The sequence below is a fragment of the Catharus ustulatus genome, chromosome 2, assembly GCF_009819885.2.
Source record: "Catharus ustulatus isolate bCatUst1 chromosome 2, bCatUst1.pri.v2, whole genome shotgun sequence".
NCBI lineage: Eukaryota > Metazoa > Chordata > Aves > Passeriformes > Turdidae > Catharus > Catharus ustulatus.
In genome coordinates, this window is record NC_046222.1 from 48,467,632 (window position 1) to 48,489,496 (window position 21,865).

Below are 21,865 nucleotides of genomic sequence, written 5' to 3' on the forward strand. Positions count from 1 at the left end.
CTGGGGCACAAGTGCTGTGAGGAGCAGCTGGGGTTTCTTTTACCTGGAGAAACAGGAGCTCAGTGGGGAACCTTATCCGTCTCTACAACTGCCTGAAAGGAGAGGGTAGCCAGGTGAGGGTCAGTCTCCTCCCAGGTTACAAGTGGCAGGATGAAAAAAGACAGCCTCAAATTGTTCCGGAGCCGGTTTGGACTGAATAGTAGGAAAAATTTCTTCTTGGGAGGGGTTGTCAGTCATTGGAACAGGCTGCCCCAGGAAGTTGTGGAGTCACCATCCCTGGAGGTACTTAAAAGGCATGTAGATGTGGTGCTTAGGGACATGGTTTAATGGCAGTGAATATGGCAGTGCTGGGTTAATGATTGGATTCAATGATCTAAGGGTTCTTTTCCAATCTAGACAATTCTATGATTCTATTAAGAGATCTTAATGAACCTAATCTTCTTCAAGTATTTGCTGCAGTTCACTTGCTGAGCACTCACATAAGGCATTTTCAGAGGTTTTGAATGTAATTGGCCAAAAAGAAACACCAATGAACAGTTCTGAGAATCTTAGCCTTTCAGTCTTAATTTAGGCTCTATTTTTTTGAATATTTGCTCTCATAAATGCATAATTTAAAGTTATTTCAGTAATGGAAGTTTTTTGATTCTCTGTTCTTGAAGAGAGACTCCACTTGTAAAACATCCTTATTAAAAGGCTGACTCTTTTCAAAGCATGTTACCAGTATAGTTATTTTTTGAGTGTGACATTTGTATGTGTTATGAACAAGTGCTAAAGATCACGTTAAAAATTGCTTAAAAGTCTTAAATAAAAAGATTTATTTTTACCTTTCAGAGATGTTAAAAAATAAGCTTTATTCTCACTATTCATAGACAACTCTAATGCCTCAACTTTTGAGTAGCATTGAAGTAAAGTTTCAAAGTGAATTTTAAGTGTTTCATAGACTCTGCACTTTATAGCCTTTGCTTAAACCCAAGGAAAATGGAAAATAATAATAACAACCCCCAAGATTTGCTCTTGTCCGAATACTGTGCAAAGATGCTTTAAATGACTAGACAAAAAATTATGAAAGCAGCACATGACCTAAATTATAAATAAAATACGGGACTACTGGACCAAAATCTGCATGCGGGAAAAATTTAGTGACAATCAAATCTACAGAGAGGACTATTCAAGATCATTTACTAAGCCCTCAGTCCTCACACTTTCACAGTTGAGTCACATATTTTGAGCACCTGAACTGCAAACAGGCTTTCCAGAAATTCACTGTGTGACTCTGTAAATGTTTAAGCAATTCTTGGATCTTTGACTCATCTCCCTGTACTTGGTGTACCTGGGTTTTGCTTTCATTTGTCCTTCCATGGTGACTTCCACATCTTCCTAATTATGTAAGCTGTGACTGAGAATGGCCCACAAATTCTGAGTGTTTGCAGTGATGAACTATAAAAAGATTTTTTACCTTAGGGAATAAAAGACTCAAATTTGCTTGTTTTGCATTTATATCAATTCTGAAAGCTTCAGCAATGGAGTCGTGCTGTGGTACCTTGCCTAAGGTGGGAGTTCGCTCCATTTTTTTTTTGAAGAGCAGGGTTTGCAGTGTCATCACCATCACTCCACTGGAAGACACAACCAGAGAACATCTAGTCCAGAGAAGGGAGCAAGCTTACAAGTTTGGTCTATCAGAGCTCTCCTTAGCAGGCCCCAGCAGGGCAGCAGAACCAAGTTCCTACATACACAGCTGGAACACTCAGATGATTACAAGAATACAAGGTATGAATTCCAGAAAGTTCAAGCAAATTCCCTCTGCTTGTTCGTATCAAGGTTTATACAAATAGCATAACATGAGGCTTGGCAAGATAATTTTCCTTCAGTTTTGCCATGTATTTCTTCACAAGCCTGTGCCCCATTAAAAAAGCAGGATACTTAATACTAGATGTCTGCCTGCTGTCTCAACATTTGCAAGCTGAGTTCTGTTGGCTGCAGTGCTACTGCAGTAAAGGCAAGGTAGTCACAGCCAATTTGTCCATATCTGCAGAAGTGAGTGCTCAATGCTTAGTTGTGCTATAAAGTCAGTCCCTGAGAATCCCTGACAGTAATTGCCATTCTCCTCCTCAAACCTAGAGCGATATTTAATGCAGAGGAAGCACAGGAACCTCCCAAACAGTTTATTTCTCCATTGCCTGTCAATGATTTCACTGCAATGCCTAGAAAAAGCAAAGTAGTTCAGGCAGCATCTATTTCTGGCGTGAAATCCTAGTTGTGGATTCCCAGTGCTGATGTGTTTTTCAGACCCTCTGATGAATTTCTAAGCTCTCTTGAAATAACAGCTTCCACGAGGAAACTGAAATTCCTATAGCAGATTTCAGGTTTGCAGACTTTGATGAAGTCTAAACAACAGGATGAGAAAGCTGTTTTTTGTCCAGAGCAGCTATGAAGGCAGAGAAGCAAATTCTTGTTAGTAGAGAGCTTTTCATCTCCTTAACAAAATTTTTCTGAGAAATGAAGGGTAGGATGTGGAAACCAGTGAGAATTTTAAGCAGTGGGCACAAAGGAATGGAGACTCTTTTCTGTTCTACTCCTTCAAAGGGAGGAGATCCTCCAGTAGGGATAAAGATACAGCCTGTACTCAGAAGCGTGTTAGTGACCCTCATAAAAGCAGGGCCTTGAGATCCAGAGAGAGTCAGGGAAAGTCACATTGAAGGCTCTATAGTAGCTCAGAGCCACTGTTGTTAGTTTTCCTTCTCTGGGAAGCCTGAATTCACTTATTTTAAACCTAGAAGAGACAGCTATTACCATTAACTCCCTGTAACAGCAAACATGGGTTCTAGCTGTTCATGGCAAAGATCTGGAATAAAAAAACTCCTTATCTGAAATACCTTATATACACTTCACAGGCATTTCCAATTCTTCCCCAGCAAATAGGACACTATATAAAATATTTTTGGTAGCTCACAACAGTATATGGAAAGATTACACTGATGGCAGTTTGTACAGTATGGTCCCTTTTCTTCTCCCTTTACCTTGTGCCCAGTTCCTTTATAAAGCTACTCACACTGGGCAAGCAGAAATGGCTTTAACAAAAGATGGCAGTCCTCTGTGGGGAATGGCTTAGGAATCTTGCAGTCCCTTGGCTCCCCACAGCTACTGACTTCTCCAGAGCTTCTCCCCCTTTCCTCCCTGTACAAGAGGGAAGGGTTTCCAGTCTTACTGTCAAAGCAGTAAGCTCAGGAGAAACAAGCAAAATTCTAGTCAGAGATACTTTTGTCTTGATCAACCAAAAGCAACGCATTAGTATATATCCAGGATAGTTATTTAAAGCAAATGGTTATATTATTTTCTGTTCCTTCACATTACTGAATCAGAGTGCAGTTACATACTGTTGAGTTATTGGTGAAATAGCAACAGAATGATTAAGAAAATCATCAGGCAAAGCCATGCAAAATATGTTAGTTATCAACAAAGTAATTGGATAGCATTTAAGCAAATGAAACAGACACAGGCATGCAAAGGATTATAATAATAGCAGAGAGTGGAGGTTTCCAAGTGACTGCATTCCAAGTGACCCAGCTATATTCACTACCAGCAAACAGAAAACTTTCTCATCACTACCCTACTTCAAGAAATCACAAGAGGGGACAGTCACCCCAGAGGTATCAGAGATTCCCCCCAAATGGGAAATTATAAGTGAGAGTTGGAAAGCTTTAGAGGGGAAGAAAACAAATTCTGATTTCTGTTAGATGGCTAACAAGCTGTATTTCATGAAAAGGATAACTTTTAAGCCTCTTGTGGTTCAGCGGTTGCAACAACAGTCAGAGTAAAAATGTAATATATAATACTGAAAATAATTTTTAAATTGGGAAGGGAGAAAAAGTATAAAATTTATTTGTAAAATGGGAAAAGTGTTGAAGTCAAGCTGAAGCCTACAGGAAGAAAGTCAGTCACTGTCAGTTTTAAAAAGACATATGAATTTTCTAAAACATTTGTAAAGTGAGAATTCCTAGTGATAATGTAAGAACTTTTATTTGATGGAGATAGTACACTTAAAATAATGTAGGAAAGGACTAAGTTTTTATTGATTTGGAACAAGGAAGGAAGAGGATGATGGAGATGGCAATTCTGAAATATTTTCTAAACCATCAGCAGAAAAGGAGAGTTCTTAATAAACACGGGTTAAACAACTTAAAGAATTACGATGTGTCAGAACACCCGACATGAGCACAGATGTCCTTCCTTTCCCAAGCACAGCCTCCAGCATCACTTCCACCCCACTCAGCTGGGGGCTGATGCAGAGCTCCTCCGGGTCTCTGCGTGGCCCGTCCAGGCACTCCCTTGTCCTCAGCGACTGCGCCCTTCAGCCGAGCGGGCACACGGTGCTTGCCCAGCACTGGGGTGCGCAGCCCGCGCTCCCCTTTGGCTCCCCGTCCGTAGGTGTGGTCGCCGCTACGGGGTCATGGTCAGCCACCAAAGCGGCTGAAGGAACCGCAAAGACCAATGGTGTCACTGACCGCCCCGTTATGGTCTCGCTCGTCAGCTTTCCGTGCTGCTGGTTGGGGCCACAGCGCTGGGTCGCTCTTCCCGCAGCCTGCCGCGGTGCTGGCGGCATCCCGGACAGGCGCCGTGCTCGGAGCGCTGCTCGTGCGGCGCTGCCCAGGCAGGCTGTCCGCAGCACAGCCCGGCCGCAGGGCCCGGCCCCGGCCCGTGCGGCGGGGCTGTCCCGGGGCGGGAGCAGCGCTCCGGCAGAGCGGGCCGCGGGCTCCGGCCTGGCACGGCAGCGCCGGCCGGGGGCACGGCGGGGCCGCCCCGCTGGCTTCGCCCGCTAGAGGGCAAGAGAGCCCCGCACAAGCGCGGCTGCCCCTGCCCCGCAGCCCCCGGCCCGCCGCGCCCGGGCCCTCCTGCCCCGTGGGGAGCAGCCTCGGCGGCCGCTGCAGCCCGGCCTCAGCGCATTCGGCATGGAGTGTCCTGGGTGGCCACGGTGCCGTGGAGGGAGAGGTAATCCCTTCCATCGGGAAAGCTCTCAAGGCCTTTGGCCGTTCCAGAACGCGGGCATAGAGCCACCGTGGAGCTGGCACGGACCTAATCCGTCGGGGGACGGCACCCCGGGCTGGTGCTGTGCCTGCCTGTGGAGCTGTAAGTGGGGCACACACCCACCCGAGCGGCACCCTCTCCCTGCCCGGCAAGGTGGCCAGGACCTGGCTGTTGGCTGCATCTGGAAAGTAGCATCCACCTGATGGTCAATCTATGTGCCTTGGTTGGTGCACGAAGGCCACCTCATCTTTCAGGCAGTGAATTATGCGGAGAGGAAGAATACCAGGCAAAGGAAGGGCCTCCGGGACGCCCTCAGCCTGCTGGCAAACCCTAACGAGACTGCAGCTACAACCGAGCACCGGCAGTATGGGAGCGTGAAGGAGGCAGAAACTTCTGATGAGGCACCGCGTGTGTTTGGGCAGTGAAGGGGCACGAAGCAAAGCACTGGCCATGGCAAACAGGTTCTCACAGTGTTTTGTGAGCCTTGCCACACAAATTGCTTGCCGTGTGGAGGCCTCTGCAGTCACCTGCCCTCGTGGCAACCCTGATTTCCTCCCCTTTTCTCTTTTCTATCAGTGGCAATTTGGCTGTTGAGCTGGAGGGACTTGCAACGTAGTGGACAATCAATTAATTGCTAAAATCAGCAGATTCAAGCTATGTACAAATAAACACATCACAGAAATGTCAAACGTACCTGGCAGCTTTCATACTTACATCACGCTATCTCACTTCAAGTACCACCAACAAGGACACACATTCAAAAAGACTGTGTTGACACCTCTGTCGATGCACTTGACTTTTATCTGACTGGTAATAGCAGTATTACTTTTGTGGTCAAATTAAGATATCTTAAAAACATGGACCCTAATAACTCCCTCCCTAGGATGGTCACAAAGATCATATTCTGCCACTATTTATGTGAATCCACTATTTCCGGTACACTGCGAAATACCATAACACCACAAAGAATCCACGTCAGATATCCCACTGTTGCTGTGTGTGGCATGGTGAAACTGATTCTGGTGTTTTCTTGGAATTTTCCATCTAAACTGCATGTTTTACACTACTCTAGCATGAAAATTTGATGAACTGGGAACACACCCTTTCCTGCTGAATTCTGGAATTGTTATAGGAATCTTTTTGGTTATAAATACTACTGTTTTTTTCTACAGTCTCTAAAGTGAGAAAGCAAATATATTTCTCTAGTTTAAATTTTCTAAATTTGCAGACATTTCTTTTATTAATCCAGTTAACCTGAATCACATGGCTTTGTGTTTTGTTTTGTTTTGTTTTCACCAATGTTTTCCTTATTTCCAGTCAATCTATTGTTTGATAATCATGACTTTCAGTCACTTTTCATTGCTGAGGTCACATGAGTTTTCTTTGGAGTGTGAATTTGTGTAACTGTATTAATAGTTTAGTGCCCTCACCAGCCATTCTGGGGAAGTGCTCAATCACATGTATAAGGCAGCAGGTGGGATCCATGCAGTCCTATCTAGACCTCTGTCATGTAGAAGTCTACATCTAATATAGGCTCCCTCCATACACGAGGAAGAATTAAACATCTTTAACACATGAGTCATGTCATCCTAAAGTAGATGCCTAGAATAGGTCAGATGATTTGTGCCCTAAAATTGCTCCTATTTCTCTGTGTTAAAGAACAAGTCATTTATATCTTGATGTTTCAATTCTGGCATTCTCAAGTGAGATGAGATTAATTAATAGTCTTATATCCAGGTTTATGTCATGCTTTAAAATACCCTAAAATTATTATTTGTCAAGAAAACTGAAAATAGCATTATTTTTTATATTATTCTCCAGTTATTAAAAAAAAAGCTTTAAAAAATTTTCTACCTCAAGATATTTTAGTAAAAATGGCAAATGCCATGTGTTTCATGGGAAAGTCATGACACCTCTTTTTGATAATTAAGTCTTTCAGTTCTCTGTCTGCAAGGTTGGGATACATTAAAGGTCCAGAATAAGAACCTGCTCTTGGTGAAATTATACAATATGGGGGTAGTTAAAACAAAACAAAGCAAAACAAAACAAAAAACAAAACAAGAAAAAACTGTTTGAGCAGGCTGAATTTTTTTTTTTTAAATGACACTCGAAAAATGATATGTGAAAAGATCTTTTAAAACTAAACTAGTTGGCAGAGTACAGGTGAAACAGTTTTCTTTTACTAGTGTCATAATGTCTAAAACCTGACAGAGGTGTCACATTAGTGTGGTACATGTGAGGAGAACGTGTGCCAGGAACTCCTCAAGAAATACAGGATCCTTCTGACCAGTTCTGCTCTCAGGAGTTAAAATCCTGCATAAAGCTGATGAGTAAGCTCTTGATGACTCACTGTGGCAGATGCAGTCTTTAATTCCAGGAGGGTATAAGGGAAGTGGGTGTGAATCTCGAGTAGAGGGGAGCTAGGGATGTTCCTGCCTCAGTGTCTTGGGGATAAAAGTGTAGGTTTTTAATACAGCCCCAACTATCAGCCATGCCAAACTTCTGTAAGGGGTAAGTTTGACATTACACATCACACATAGATTTTATGTGAAGCAAGGTTGGAACACCACCTACTCACAGATGGGTATAATTTTGGGGATGTCCTGCATAATTCATGTGTGGCTTTGATACTTATGAGTAATTCAGACATCAAAGCCTCAACTTAGATAACACTTTTATAACACTAAACTTCCTATAGCAAATAACCTGTGGGCTTTCATTTAAGTCCCTTAAAAAAAAAAAAAGCAACTATACCAATACTTTCTTTTCTGCCTTCAGATATTTTTCATAAGGTAAGCTGGTGTGAAGTACAAGATAGAAAATACTGAAGACTGAAGTAGAAGAAAAAAAAAATTCCATATGATACTCTTAAATAGAAGTGCAAATTTAAAGCACTAGAAAGGAGCTGGGAACCTCTTTCCTGAGAGCACACCAGATACCAGGCCCTTGTGCTCACTCAGCAATATTCCCCTCTGCTTTGCTGGTGGCACAAACCTTCACTTTTCCACAGTCCAATTTTTTAACAAGCAATTTTATGTTCTCTTCCAAGTTAGCCATTATGCATGGAAAAATCTCCCCATTAATAACCGTAAAGCTCCTTTATTGTTCTCCTTCAAATCTCCTTAAAACTTCCTTCTGACACCAAACACTTGTCACTGGCTGGGCCTGTTGCTTTTTAGTCTCAAGGCTGTTTTTCCCTTATCCTTCCCCCATGGGTTTGTACTATACACCTGTTGTCTTTCATCATGGGTTAAGATCATAAGCTCTTTGGGCATAGACCATCTCTCTTATTACATGTGTCTACAGTATCCAACACAATGGAACTGTGAGCCCTGAATGGGGCCTCTGGGTACTGCCATGATCCACTTGATAAAGAATGATGATTTTTGACATGGTGAGTTCTGCAGTTTTTCCCAAGTCATTCTGCAGTTGTTCATGCTGATATAACCGGTGTGTGAGAGCAGTGTCCTTAAATCCTGGGGGGGGGAAAAAAAAAAGGGTAAATGCTTTGTAACTATTTGCCAGGGAGTAAGGAATTTACTGCTTTGGTGGTGTTTTTTTTTTTTCTGTTCCGCATATTGAAATGCATGGGCTGACATGCCGCAACTGTTTCTTTTTGTGGGTTATACAGAACTAGAGTGATGTGACCATGCTCTGAAGCTTCTGCATCCCGTCCTTCAAATTGCAATAAAGACTATTGGAGTCAAATAAAAGAGGGGTGGCTCATGCGCCACTGGCGTGAGTCAGTTCCCTAAAGGTCCTTGTGGATTCAGGACACAGCTTTTCCCTGCTGCAGTTTCCCCGCTAGACATGGAAACTAGTTTCTCTCCCTCCTCTCGTGTTTAGTCACATTGGCAAGCAGGGGGATGCAGGAAAGCTGCACCAGTCAGAGCTGGACTGCTGGCTTTTGTGGTGGGGAAGGCAAGGAGAGCCACCCCCTCCACCTCATACCCATCGAGCAGGAGGACATGCAGAGTCGATTTTTTTTTAATTAACCCCCTTGCAAAATTCTCCTTCTCTAGAGTTCTCTTTCCAGGCTCCACCGATGACCTTCCCGGACCCCGCTACCTCAGCGGTGCACATCATCATTCACACCATGCAATCTCTTCCCCCAGCCCCCAAGATATTATGTTTCTCCTCCTTTTCTCCCTGCCTCTCTCTCTCCCCCCACCACCATTCCCAAAAGCGCCTGTCTTTACGTTTTGTGCTCAATTCAAGGAGCTGCCGGAGTGTCCTCTCCCTCCTGCAAAGCTCCGCATCGTGCCCAGTCCCTGAGCTCTGCTCAAGAACACTTTTGCAAATACAGAAGACCCTCTGTCCCTTTGCTGATTCACACAGCTCTTTTCGAAGGGCAAAACCACAATAACACCAATTCTGGGCATCATAAGAAGAAACAGAAACCCTCTCTCCACTCGCCGAGTCTCTCCCGACAGTTTCAAATAACTTAATTTTGAGGAGCCGGGGGGGAGGGGTTGGGGGCAAAGAGAGCACGTACTTCGCACCCTACCCCTGTCTCCCCCATACCGCCTCCTGCTCCTTCTTCCTCCCCTCCACCGCGCTCTTACACACTGGGGCCGAGCGAGGAGCCGCGGTTGGCCCGCGGGGCGTCCCGGGCGGCGGCAGGGCCCCGGCGGGTCCGCACCGGCAGCGGCATCCCCCGAGCGCAGGGGCAGAGCGGGAGGGCTGCGGGCTGCCGGGGCGGGGGCACAGTGCAGAAAGCAAAAACTGCGGCGTGGGCAATAAGCACCCCCAACATCCCCCTCCAGCTCCCGAACTTCCTGCGCCCCGCCGGTTTGCCCGCCGGAGTGAGTTTGAACCCCGCCTGGGACAGCGGCAGCCCGGTTACCTGCGGCAGAGCGGGCCGGGGCCGGGCTGCGGAGCGGTGCGGGGCGGGCTCGCCTCCGCCTCCCCTGCGGCGGGGCCGGGCCCGGGGCCGAGCTCGGGCTGGGCGGGCAGGGCGCTGCCCGCCCCGCTCCCCCCGCCAATGTCAGGGGGGACTCGGGCTATGCGGGCATCTCCCGAGGAGCCCGCTTCCCGCAGCGGGCGGGCGCGGTATATTTAGCATCGCGTCGCTTTATTCCTCCCCCAAAGTTTCGCCCACTTATTTATTTATTTGCCGGCGAGCGCCGCGCTGCCGCAGAGCAGCAAGAGCCGCTCCGCGCCGTGCCGAGCGCTGGAAGCGGCTCGGTATTGCAGCAGGTAGGGCTGAGCGCTAGGACCTCGGAGAATCCTTCCAGCAGCAATCAGGACTACCTTAAACCCAGCCCAATGCCTCTTCCTGCGCCACTCTGCGTGCTGGATGGAGATCCACAGTCAAGAGCTGCAGCTCAGTGCTGGAGTACAACATTTCACAGGGAGCCCTGCAGAAGCAACACCTGTTTCGAGCCAGCCAAGAAAGACACAAGCACTTGTATGTTGCTGCTTTGCTTGTGGATCGTCAATAATCCTAAACCAGTGGACATCTGCTGAGCCTCCTGAGAATTCTGGATAATAGATTTGGACGTCAAAAGTTTTTTTTTCCTTTTTCTTTTTTCTTTTTTTTTTTTGGATTTATCTCAGCCAACAACGTGAGATTTCCCCCCTCCCCCTTTGCAGGATTCATGCTGATGTATGCAGTCTGTTATAGAGTAAAAACAGCGCATGCCTTTCTGGAGTCAGAATCCATAAATCCTGACGTAGCCTGTGCATCTTAAAAAAAAATCCCTATAACGCCTAGGTATTTAAGTTGCTATGGTCATTCTTATCTTAAACCAAATGGAGAAACTACGGATTTTTTTCTTTATTACAGTTGGATGGGCTGAAGACCGTATTGCTTGCTAAGAGCTGGGGATATATGCATTTATATAGATATACACATCTATATGTTTATAAATATGTCAGTGTGTGAGTATAAAGTGGTGGTTTCTTAGACTAACTGGTTTGACCTTGAACCTGTACCAGTCAAAACAGAATATTACTTTTATTTATGCATTTAATGGATTGAAGAAAGAACATTTTCTCAGTAACTGCGCTAGGGAGGGGAGAGGAGTGGAATATACCTAATCTTATATCTCCTGGGTTTGGCACCATCATTATTGTTTATTCTCATTCTCTAAAAGCAGAATCTTCTGATGGCTCCCTTAGGTGAAGTTGGGAACTATTTCGGTGTGCAGGATGCAGTACCCTTTGGGAATGTGCCCGTTTTGCCGGTGGATAGTCCGGTTTTGTTAAGTGACCACCTGGGTCAGTCTGAGGCAGGTGGGCTACCCAGGGGGCCTGCGGTCACGGACTTGGACCATTTAAAGGGGATCCTCAGGCGGAGGCAGCTATACTGCAGGACTGGATTTCATTTAGAAATCTTCCCCAATGGTACTATCCAGGGAACCAGGCAAGACCACAGCAGATTTGGTAGGTATTATCCTTAACCCTTTAGTGGTCATGTGATGAAATACTGGGGCAGAACTGCGGGCGGGGGGACGGTGGGGGGTGCGAGGCGGGCGGGAAGGGGGGTTTGTGTTGGTGGCTGATCCACCGAGGGGAAAAATGAATGTGTCCGGGGGTGCAGATATACACGAGCGGCACCACCGCGGCGGAGCAGGAGCCCCCGCCGAAGTCGCCGGGTGTTCGGTAGCGATGTTTGTATAGCCTCAAGTTCTGCACAGACGCGTACTGGGAGGTGGTGGTGGCGGTGGTGGAATTTTTGCTCGGGACGTTTCTGCTGTATGATTTGATTTCGCGAGTTTAAAGGGTTTTTAATCATTAACCACCACAATTTAAAATTCACCGAGTTTCCTGGAGGGAGTGGCTCTCGTCCTATACGCAAATTGACGAGCGCTTTTCTTTCGTTTTCTCTGCCGATTACCTGCCCTAGTAACTGCCTGAATTGCACACCCTGCCTGGCTCGCTGCTCGGCGAGGATTTACCGGCAGCGCACGCCGACCGCAGCCGGGCTCTCCGCCCGCCCGAGCCCGAGCCCGCACCCGCAGCCGTGCGGCAGTGCCGGTGACAGGCGCCCCGGGAAAGAGGGAGCGCAGGTGGGGTCCGGAACCTGGCGCAGGGAATCCTGCGCCAAAACCTGCCTTTCTCGAGCTGTGTGGCGTGTCAGGCTGGCAGCGCATTTGAAAAGAGCATTCCCTGGGTTTTCTTTCCAGTGGACACTATTTGTGACTCAGCAGCAAGGGCTGGAGGGCTGCCGGCCGCTCCGGAGAGCCTGTGCATGCACACACGCTCACATGCACATGCACACGCGAGTCCAGTGGGCCTGGAGCTTCTCGGCTGCCCGGGGGTCTGTTAAAGGCCCGGCAGATTGAATGTATGAAAGTGACTAAAACATCCTGGCTGAGCTGATTCTGTGGGGGTTTTTTTAAGGAGGGGTGCGGAAAATATGCCAGGTTAGCACGCCACGCTCCCAGCTGTTGGAAGGAGTTAACTTGTGAGTGAACCAACCTGACAGCACTTAAATTCGGTCGTAAAAACAAAGTCTTGTGTTGATTTTTTTTCTCTCTTTGTATTTTAATGCCAGATGTTGAACGATATCTAAGCTGTATTTTATTGCTTTGTGAAGCTATTTAGATAGTGCCGGTGTTGTAGGAGACGATCTCTAAAGGGCTCGTAAGGCAAGCGGGGAGGGAGGGACGGGGGAGGAGAGGACTGAGGCTCTCGCATGGTCGCAGGTTCATCCTCCATCCCCCTCCATCCGCTGCTCCCTGGCACTCTCACGCTGCTTTACAGGCTCTTCCTCCCTCCCACGCTACTCGCCTGGGGTCTCGGGGCTGGCTGCGGGGTGGGGGCAGCGTCGCGGCTCTCCCGGGGGCGCAACATTCAGGCTTGCTGGCGAGAAAAAGTGCGGAAAGTGTTTAAGGCAGACGCGTAGTGAGGGGCGGGGGGGGGTGTGTTGCAGCGAGGCGTTTTCCCTGGCACGGGCAGACGCCGTGCGTAGCTGCCGAGCCGCCGGCGCAGGTTCCCCTTGCCCGCTGCGGTGCGGGCGCGGCGCTGCGCGGGAGGCGCGGAGCGGGGCCGCAGCAGGTGTAGGGCGCTGCGCGCACCGGCAGCCGCGGCGGCAGGGGGCCGGCTGCCCGCGGGGCCCCGCCGGCCCCGGAGGAGGGCCGCCAGCTGTTCTCTTCGCAAGGCGGCGGTGACCACATTATTCGTGGCGTCTATTTTTAAAAATGGCTTTCCAGCCGCAGTTGTAGGAAGCTGACAATTCCGAGGGGCAGTTCTTACACCCTTTGCAGCTCCTTGGTCTTTAAATAGATTTTTTTTTTTGTCTTTGTCGGTTTGATCTCCCTCTTCATCCCACTGGGATGCGCCTCGGTGATAACTCTTCTCCCCATGCAGCGCGCCGGTGATGTCCCTGCTCGCTCCGGGGTTGGGAAGACCGAGCACGGCAAACTCGTGGGATGCCTTGGGGCTCCTGGCTTCTTTGCGAGAGGGAAGGGGATCTCGATACTTCTGTATCAGTGCCGTGACATTGCTGTTGTGTTTGCCGGAAGGTCACAGAATAGCTGATGCTATTTGAGTTTCGGTGATTGTAAAGTCTTGTGATGAACCTGGGGAGGTCTGCATCCCAGCTCGCGAGCTGCCCTGGGGACAGCGGGCTCACATGGTCTCCTGCCAGCGTGTGCGGGAAACCTGCGTGCACGTGTGTGGATGCGGGGGTACGCGTCAGGAGGAAGTTTTTCTCCAGGAATAAGGAGGACAAAGAGAAAACCCCGGGGGCTGCACGTAAACTCCTCTCTGGGCTCTGCCCTGTGGGAATCCCCCTCCCCGCACACACCTCTGGAGAGACATCAGATAAGAGTAATTCTTTTGTGATGCTATGTTGGATGTGTGCCTATTGCGTACAATAAACCGAGCCATATTGTGTGTCTATACTCGCCCGGTTCTGGGAGCCCTGGCATTTCGCAATTCCTGCAGCAAGATGTCCATCTCTAAAAGAAAAGCTCCTCGGGAGAACCCGGCTGGGTCCCCCCCGTAATGTGATCTCAGGTGATCAAAGCCTTATCTCTCCCGGGTCACAAAAGAAATTTTTTTGATGCAGTCTCCTTTAGTGTAGGGCATTGGCTAGACAGTAGAGTCATTGTAAATTCAGGAACTCTGTTAACAGCGGAGAGGCGTGCCTCTGTGCGTCAGCACAAGTACTGCATGCACAGCATTAAAAAAATAGGAGCATGCAGGAAAAGGAAAAAAAAAAAAGCTTGTCAGCAGGTGACCTCCGCTCCCCGGGACCTGCTGCTACAAGGAACCGCTGCGTTCATCATCTGCGGGAGCCGCGCAGCCGCCCGCCCTCCCCGCCCTGCCCGTCCTGCCCGCTCCGGCGCTGGGCTGGCGGGGCGGGCTCGGCCGGGCGGGCGCGGGGGCGGCTCCGGACGGGGGTCCCTGAGCTGCCCGCCCCTCTGCTGCTGGATGCGGGTGGGCGGGCCTGCCCCCCGCCCCGTGCTGTCTCTGGGGAGAGCCAGCAGGCCGGGGCGGGGCGGGGGGAAGGTGATGCATGCGGGGAAGGCTCTGGCCCCCGGGACTGGCAATCGTGGGCCAGGTTTTAGGGGGAGGGAAAGGCGCCGAGCAGGCCCGACAGTCTCCTCCGCTATTGAGCGTTTCAGAGGGGAGGGGATGAGGGGGGGCGGGCAAGGGCGCTGTGAAAGCCTGAAACTGAAGCAGGGCCCGGCTGCCTGGGGGTTCTGTGTCTGTCTGCGCTCCCGTCTTTTAATTGGCATCATGTGGGGGAGCGGGCGGGGCGGTGACAGCTGCGACAGGCGGGACGCATCCCGGCGGAGCGCTCAGCCCCGCGCGTCTCCGCAGCCCCGCACCGCACCTCGGCCGGCGGGCGGGAGCCGGGAGGGAGGGGGGTGCCGGGGGAGGGGGCGCTGGGGAAGCCCCTTCCTTCGCCCCATCACTGGGCTGGCCTCCCCGCGGCTTCTTAGCCACAAAGGGCCCCGCTTCCCTCTCCCCGCTGCTCTCCGCGGCAGCCCGGGGAGAGGACAGTGCGGAGGGTCCCCCTGCGCTCCCCTTCCCCTGAGAGCTGTACAAAGAGGTGGCTGGTAGAGATACTTGTTCACCGTCTTCGTTGTCTGTTGCAGTGCTAAGGGAAAGCTAAACTGCTCCAGTCCATTGATACAATGAAAGCCAACGTGTAGCCAGAGGCAAAAATGGGCAGAGGGCATACCAGCAACAACTTAAAACTGTGCTAAGGTCCTCATTACCTAAAAGCCAAGGAAAATGCTTCTGTAGGCCTGTCCTTCACCAGAGCTATGATAGATGAAAAAATTTCACTTTTGTGAACAACACACCTCTCACCTGTGAGTGTGTCAGGAGAGCAGGACCAGCATTTATGTCAGGCTGGCGTCCTGCACCATTCAGCATGGTCTGAGTTGGATCATGTAGAAGAAGGTGTGTGAAGGGCTGATGTGGACATTGAAGGTATAAATAGCTTCCCTGAAACTTTCTTCCTATGCTTGGGAAGGAATGGGTCTTCGCACTGAAGTGGTTTCACTGAAGAAAATGCTCAGTGAGAAGAAATTCAGCACCCCATGCACTGAATAGTTTCCTCTACTTCCCTGCCACATTTTTAGCAATAAATAGGGCCCTAGCTTTCAAAGTTTGAAGTTGTCCTGATTTTCATTTGATACAGCCTCATTTTGAAGAGGATTATCTATTTTAATATCTACTTCAGGTCCTAAGTACTATCTGTGCATTACAGAAACTATACAGTGAAAATGTGCACGGAACTGTGGGGCAAATGCAGTCCTTAAACTGATAAGATTTCTGTAAGACTGTATGCTTGGCCCCAGATAAGACTTAATATGGCACATAAAACTTACTGTGAGTGGGCTTTTGAGTATTTCAAATGAAGAAGTCTCTATTCTGATCTCAAATATCTTTGCCAAGTACCTTAAATTAATTTTCTGCACTTACGATAGGATGTGACAGTGCCTTTTTTGTTCTTTTGATGCGCTAAGCTGCATGCATCCAAATATTTGAAATTATGACAGCAATTAAAGACTAGGTTTGGACTGATATGAAAAATGCCAGACTCACTGACTTAGCTGTAGTGGAGTCTAATACACGCGTAATGTAAGATTTAACCGCAGTTAAAATTGCTTGGTAACATGTATCAAGTAATATGATATTTTGGTAAAAGCTTTAGAGAAAAAGCCTTACTAAGAAATCTGAAAGTATTGCATGTCCAGATATAATGGGAATTTAAAAATTGTTTCAATGGATCAATTGTATCTGAGATACTTCATATACCAGATAAATGGTGTGCTGTCACTTTATATTACTTAAATAATTGCATAATTGCAAAATATTTCCTTCCAGTATTTTTTATGTGTGTAGAGAATAATTAAAAATGCCCAGGCCTTGAAAAAGGGTTATCAAAACAATAATACTGCGGTGTTTGTAGTGCTGAATAATATATAAGGTAATGATCAATACTCCCTTACAGGGAATACTTTTCATCTTTACATTAACTTGGCTATAAATTTTCCCTATTGGCTTCAACTTGTGCTATGTTAGATGTATGTGATTCATGCCTGCTATTGATTAGTGCACAACTATTTTGTGGGAGATGCCAAATTAATTGTTAAAAAAGCCACAAAAGTGCTTTTTTATTGGCCACATGAGGCTCAACACACTCTATACTGTTATTTCATTATTTTGTGTGCATATAATTTCCAATAAACTTTAAAAAATAGTTATGCAGTCATGCTTAGACACAAAAATTCACATAATATATTGAAAATGCTACTCTGTGCAGGACACACTTTATTTTGTAACTCAGGAAGTAGCATAAAACAGCAGCGTGCTTCTGAATGTTGCTGGATAACTTCCTGTGAGATCATGACAGTCTTAGATGAGCACTCCCAAATAGGAAGAAATTTCCATTTTTTAACACAAGATTCCTAGGCTTATGCCAGGTTTGGCCAGTAGCATCCTCATTGAAGAGGTAAGCAATTTGCAGGGAAGGCTGTCAGAAAATCCCCAAACCCTCAGAACCAGGTGAGCCAATACTTGGTACAGATACCTGTACTGTGCACATGGATGCTGAAACTTGGAGATTTGCAGAAGCAGTGCTTCTCTGCAAAGTATTCTTATTTTTAAGTGAACAAATGTCTGTGTAAGCTTGCTGTTATGTGCATGGGAAAACTCAATCACGTAAACACTATTACACTTAGGTGTAGGATGTTTTAATGTCTGAATTTTAGATGAGTAAATAATAACACATCAAAGACAATGGTTACTATCTAAACAGAAATGCATGACTCTGGACTATACTAAGGATTTTCATTTCTCAAGCCTCTGGAAGATCATACTGTGAGTAAATCTTTACCTGTATTCCTGCTTCATTGATGTCTGAAAGGAGATCTTTTGGTTCCAGGTGTAACATTGCTTTGTTTTGTGGTTTTTTTAGAATTTATTTTGCAAGACAAGTTTCATAGGTTCCTCATTTCTGCTAATTTTTGCAATATAAGAACTTTTATTTTTCTCTGAATGTACTATCTGTTGTGCAAATCAGTATAGCTGAGCTTAAGATATGTGTTTAGGAATGATGAGAAAGATTGAGAGCAATCTTTTAGTTTGATACATTAATGCTGTCTGCAATGCATTAATCTAACAAAGACCCAAAGTACTTGAAATATTGTATGTTAATTTTACCCTCATCTTCTTCCAAACAACTCAGAAAATGGGAAAAACCTTGAAAATAGCTGCTTGACATTCAAGGATAAGTAATATCTGGAATAAAAAAATCTTTCAATGGAAACAGTATGTACATTGTTTGTTTTTTCCTTCATTTCATAGGTATACTGGAATTTATCAGTATAGCAGTGGGCTTGGTCAGCATCCGAGGAGTCGACAGTGGACTTTACCTTGGAATGAATGAGAAGGGGGAACTCTATGGCTCGGTGAGTTCCTGCTAGCCTTAAGCACTTATAATCCTTGCATTCTGTGGGGGAAACTCTTGCTAGCTCCTACAAGCTCCCATTGCAGTGTGTACTGTATGAGCACTCTGTGCTCTGCATGTCTTGAAAGCTAATTCAAAACAAGACCCCGTGGGTGACATAATGAATGTGGGAGAGGGAAAAGGTGACAAAATCAGGAATGAGTAATAATGCAGATGAGTGGCAATTTAGATACAAACAATAGAGACTGATGGCCACTGGTCACCAGAGAGCTGGTCACTGAAGACTTAAGGACGTACTATAAGATTTGTAAATGTCTCCTGCCAGTAGAAACCTAAATCAAGACAAAGTGGATTCCTTTTGTGTGTAGGCAGAGAGCTTTCTAGGAATTGACAAAATAAGGTAGAGGGGGTGGGAAAGGGTGACATATGTGGATGAGAGGATGAGAAACAGGAGTGTGGCAGAAGTTATAAAAAGTATAGGAATGAGGGCAAGAGGCTTGGTGGTCTTGTCCTGAAAGTTTTCCTGGTGCTCCCTGAGGGATGGCAGCAGGAGTGAGTAACGGGTATGAGGGAGGAGTAAAACTTGGTATTTCAGATGTGGGAGTTTGCCAGCCTACCTGCAGCTGATGGGTGACTGTTCTTGGCAACATGGGCTGTCTTCCAGCACAGCAGAGAAAAAGAGAGAGAGAGAGAGAGAGAGAGAGTCCGTGTGTGTGCATGTGTGTGTATGATGTGGCTCTTACCTGAGAATACTTGAGACATCTGATGTACAGCCAGCTTCATACCCTGGGTAGAACATGGGCAGGTTCATCTGAAATTTGGCAGGTAACTCCCCAGATGGTAGAAGGCAACCTCTTCTAGCAATAAAATATCAACCTCCAAAGCTTACAAGGACTAGAGAAGCAGTTGTATTTGAGGAAGAGGATGGCAGGATTGAAGGGGAAGTGAATATCTGAAGCAAAGTGAAGCTGTGCATTCACAGGGGTTCATTAGAAGCAGAGAAGGTTACAATGGTTCATTGATAGTGTAAATGTTGCAGAGAAACACCCAAAAAGAAGTTAAAGGGATAGAGAAGGGCTTTGAATGTAGTTGAAGATAACTGTGTCACTGGGGAGTAGCAGTAACAGGGAAAAGGGTGGGGATGGCAGTGAGTGGAGGAGAAAACATGAGATGATGGTGATGAGGGGGCAGGTGAAAACAGAAGAGGTAAGAGGGAAGTCCAGCTTCCATGTATATTATCCATGAAGGAGTGTGAGCGAGTGAAACCAGGAAAGTCCAGCAGAAGTGTTTCTATGAGGGTGTCCAGGTTCATTGATCTCTTTCTAGTAAAATTTTGTGTGAGAGAGATGAAGAGGATTATCTTCTGAGCAAAGAGCAACCTAGGTGAGGAAGATACAGATAATGGCAGTGTATTTGGGAAGCAGAAAAAGAGGGGTAAAATGAAGGGCAAGCCTGGGATGGAGGATGAGTGGACATGGGAGAAGGGGAGATGCAGAGATGGTGAGAACCTGTGAGTGGGAAAGGCCAAAAAAAGGTATTTAGCATGAATGTTAATATGGAGGAGGTAAAGTTTGGAAGGGTGGAGAAGGAGTGAGAAAAGGAATGGATGCAATAGCAGATGTAAACCAGTTGCCTGCGAGGAGTAACTTGTCGTAAGTAACAATCCTTGTGCAGCTGATGAATGTGATAAAGAACTAGCAAAGTACATGAGTACATCAGGTTCAGTTAGGCAGCAAAAAGGCAGAACAACAACAGTAATATGAATCAGTAATGTTGATAATCATCAGTAAGAGTAATTGTTTAAACATATAAACATAGTGAATCAGTTTCTCTGCATTTCAGATATTCTGAGAAAGGAAATGTGGTTATTGATAGAGCTTAAATGCATAGACTTGGGAAAGCAAATGTTACATCACTTTCCTGTGCAATTTATGTTTTGTATTTGCAATATGTTTGACTGCCAGAGTGAATTACTCAAGACATTCTTTGCTGAAGAAATATGCACAAGAAATTCTTCGTAAATTAGTAAGCTCACTGCATTTATAAAATAGTTGTTCCATGAATGGCAGTTCTAAAGGAGCCTGCTTTCCTAAGGAGTTGTGTCTCACAGCACAGGACATGGGTCTCTCTGGCATTCTGTTCCTGCAGTAGCACAAATTCCTCAGTCTTTTGTGTGTCTTGTATGGAGAAAGAGACAGTATTAGCTGTCCATGCTCACCGGACTGCCAGTTTGCAGGGATTACGTAGCTCACCACTCCCAAGTGGGACGGGCAAGTGATTTTTCTTTACCCTGCCTTTGATTAGTTGCAAAACTGATAGGAACTTAATTTTCTTGAAGACCTTTGCCTCGTGATTGAAACTGGTTGACAAGCTAAGGAAAGAGAGACGAACAGGCAAATGGATGTACAGTATAATTGGATAACCTCTTTTTCCTAAGAAATGGCACTAAAAATATGAAGCCATTCATAATGGAGAACTAGCAATCTCTGAGGCTAGAATGCAAAGTTCAGGTTAAAATCTGATGGATGATACAGCTTATTGTCAGCCTCCAGAGATGGGACATACTAAAGAGTGATGGTAATTGAATTACATTACTTGCAATGAAATATAACCTCTAATGGCTACTCAGTGTGATGATGCTTTAAAGACTTGTCAACACTAGCAATCCTAGTGCCTATATTTCAGCAACTGTCAGCTCTCTTAGAGACACTGAGATAAGCAGACCTCAGAGCAGATTTTTGTATAGAATTGGCTGGACATTTTTAAGTTACAGTGTTTTGCTTTTGGTTTTGGTCAAAAAATGCAATTAATTGAAAGTTAAGTTCTCTGATGGGAATAAATTTTCAGCTTGAACCAGAAGCAAGTTACAACCCAGCACAGAATTATCTCTCTGGCAAAGTAGAAGATCAGGTTAAATGAGATTAGTTTGATACTGATACATGGTAGACTATGAAAAATTTAAATCAGTTTTTCAACTGCATTAAGCGGGGCAATCTCTTTAGCTGAACTGTTCTGTAGCACCAGTAAGTTGTGCTTGTGCTGCTGTGGTGCAAGGTGTATCCCTCTGTCTTGGTTTCTTCCCTAAGGACTGTGAATACCATCAGCTTTGCCATGGAGCAGGTACGCTTACAACACTGTGGCTGTGTTTCCTAAGGTGGGAAACCCACACACAACTGAGTAGCAGCCTAAGAAATACTTGGTCTTGCTCTGCATCAGCGTTGTGGATCCGAGTAGCTGCTTAGATTCACAGCTCATGAGGCATTCAGTACTTGACACTATTGGAATAGATGCCCTGTGTCTGACACTATCATATTTATATTCTAATTACTGCATGAGATATACATTAGGCATGAACCAAATCAGTGACCTAAAAGACTTCTATCCTTCTATATTTGTGTTTGAAACATTTGACACAGGAAGATTTTTTTCCCCCAGCATAATTGTGGTGCCACTGGAGATGGGACATATGGCAAAGGAGAGCAGCCAGGGTGGTTGATTGCTGCCAGTTTTCATGAAAGACAACAGTAAAGACAGTTTCAGCATCTCTTGATCCAGACACATTCCTCTTGGCCTTCTCAAAGTTCTTCTTTCCTCATAGATTAGCTGCCTGACAAACTCTTCCCAGCTCCCCACTCTCACAGGGGACAGTTCCTGCTGGGTTTTCTGGTCCGAAGAGCACAATGCCTCTCATGCTGCTTTCAGGCAGATGTGTAACATAATGTTGCTGTTCTAAAATTCCTCCTCATGCCAGGGATTTAGCCGGGGAAAGCTGAAAATACATGCACATGGTGCTGCAGAGAAACCAGTGGCAACTATGTAACAATGACTCGGAGACTGGTTAGTGACAGCAGCTTTTCCTCCTGTCTCATCTGTCCCTGCTTTCCCTTTACCTTGCCTTTCCCTGGCAGCCTGCAGCTATGACTCATCATGTTTCACAGCAGCTACTGTGCTTGTCCCTGAAAG

The 21,865-nt window shown here is 46.4% G+C and overlaps 1 protein-coding gene across 1 annotated transcript in view; it reads left to right on the forward strand.

Moving 5' to 3' along the window:
• The first annotated feature begins 10,050 nt into the window (after positions 1-10,050).
• FGF9 (fibroblast growth factor 9) overlaps positions 10,051-21,865 on the forward strand; it is a 28,067-nt gene continuing 16,252 nt past the window's right edge. Inside the window, exons 1-2 of the mRNA XM_033084873.2 lie at positions 10,051-11,409; positions 17,800-17,903. Coding sequence (XP_032940764.1) covers positions 11,133-11,409; positions 17,800-17,903 — 381 coding nt within the window. The 5' untranslated portion in view covers positions 10,051-11,132. The remainder of the gene's footprint in view (positions 11,410-17,799; positions 17,904-21,865) is intronic.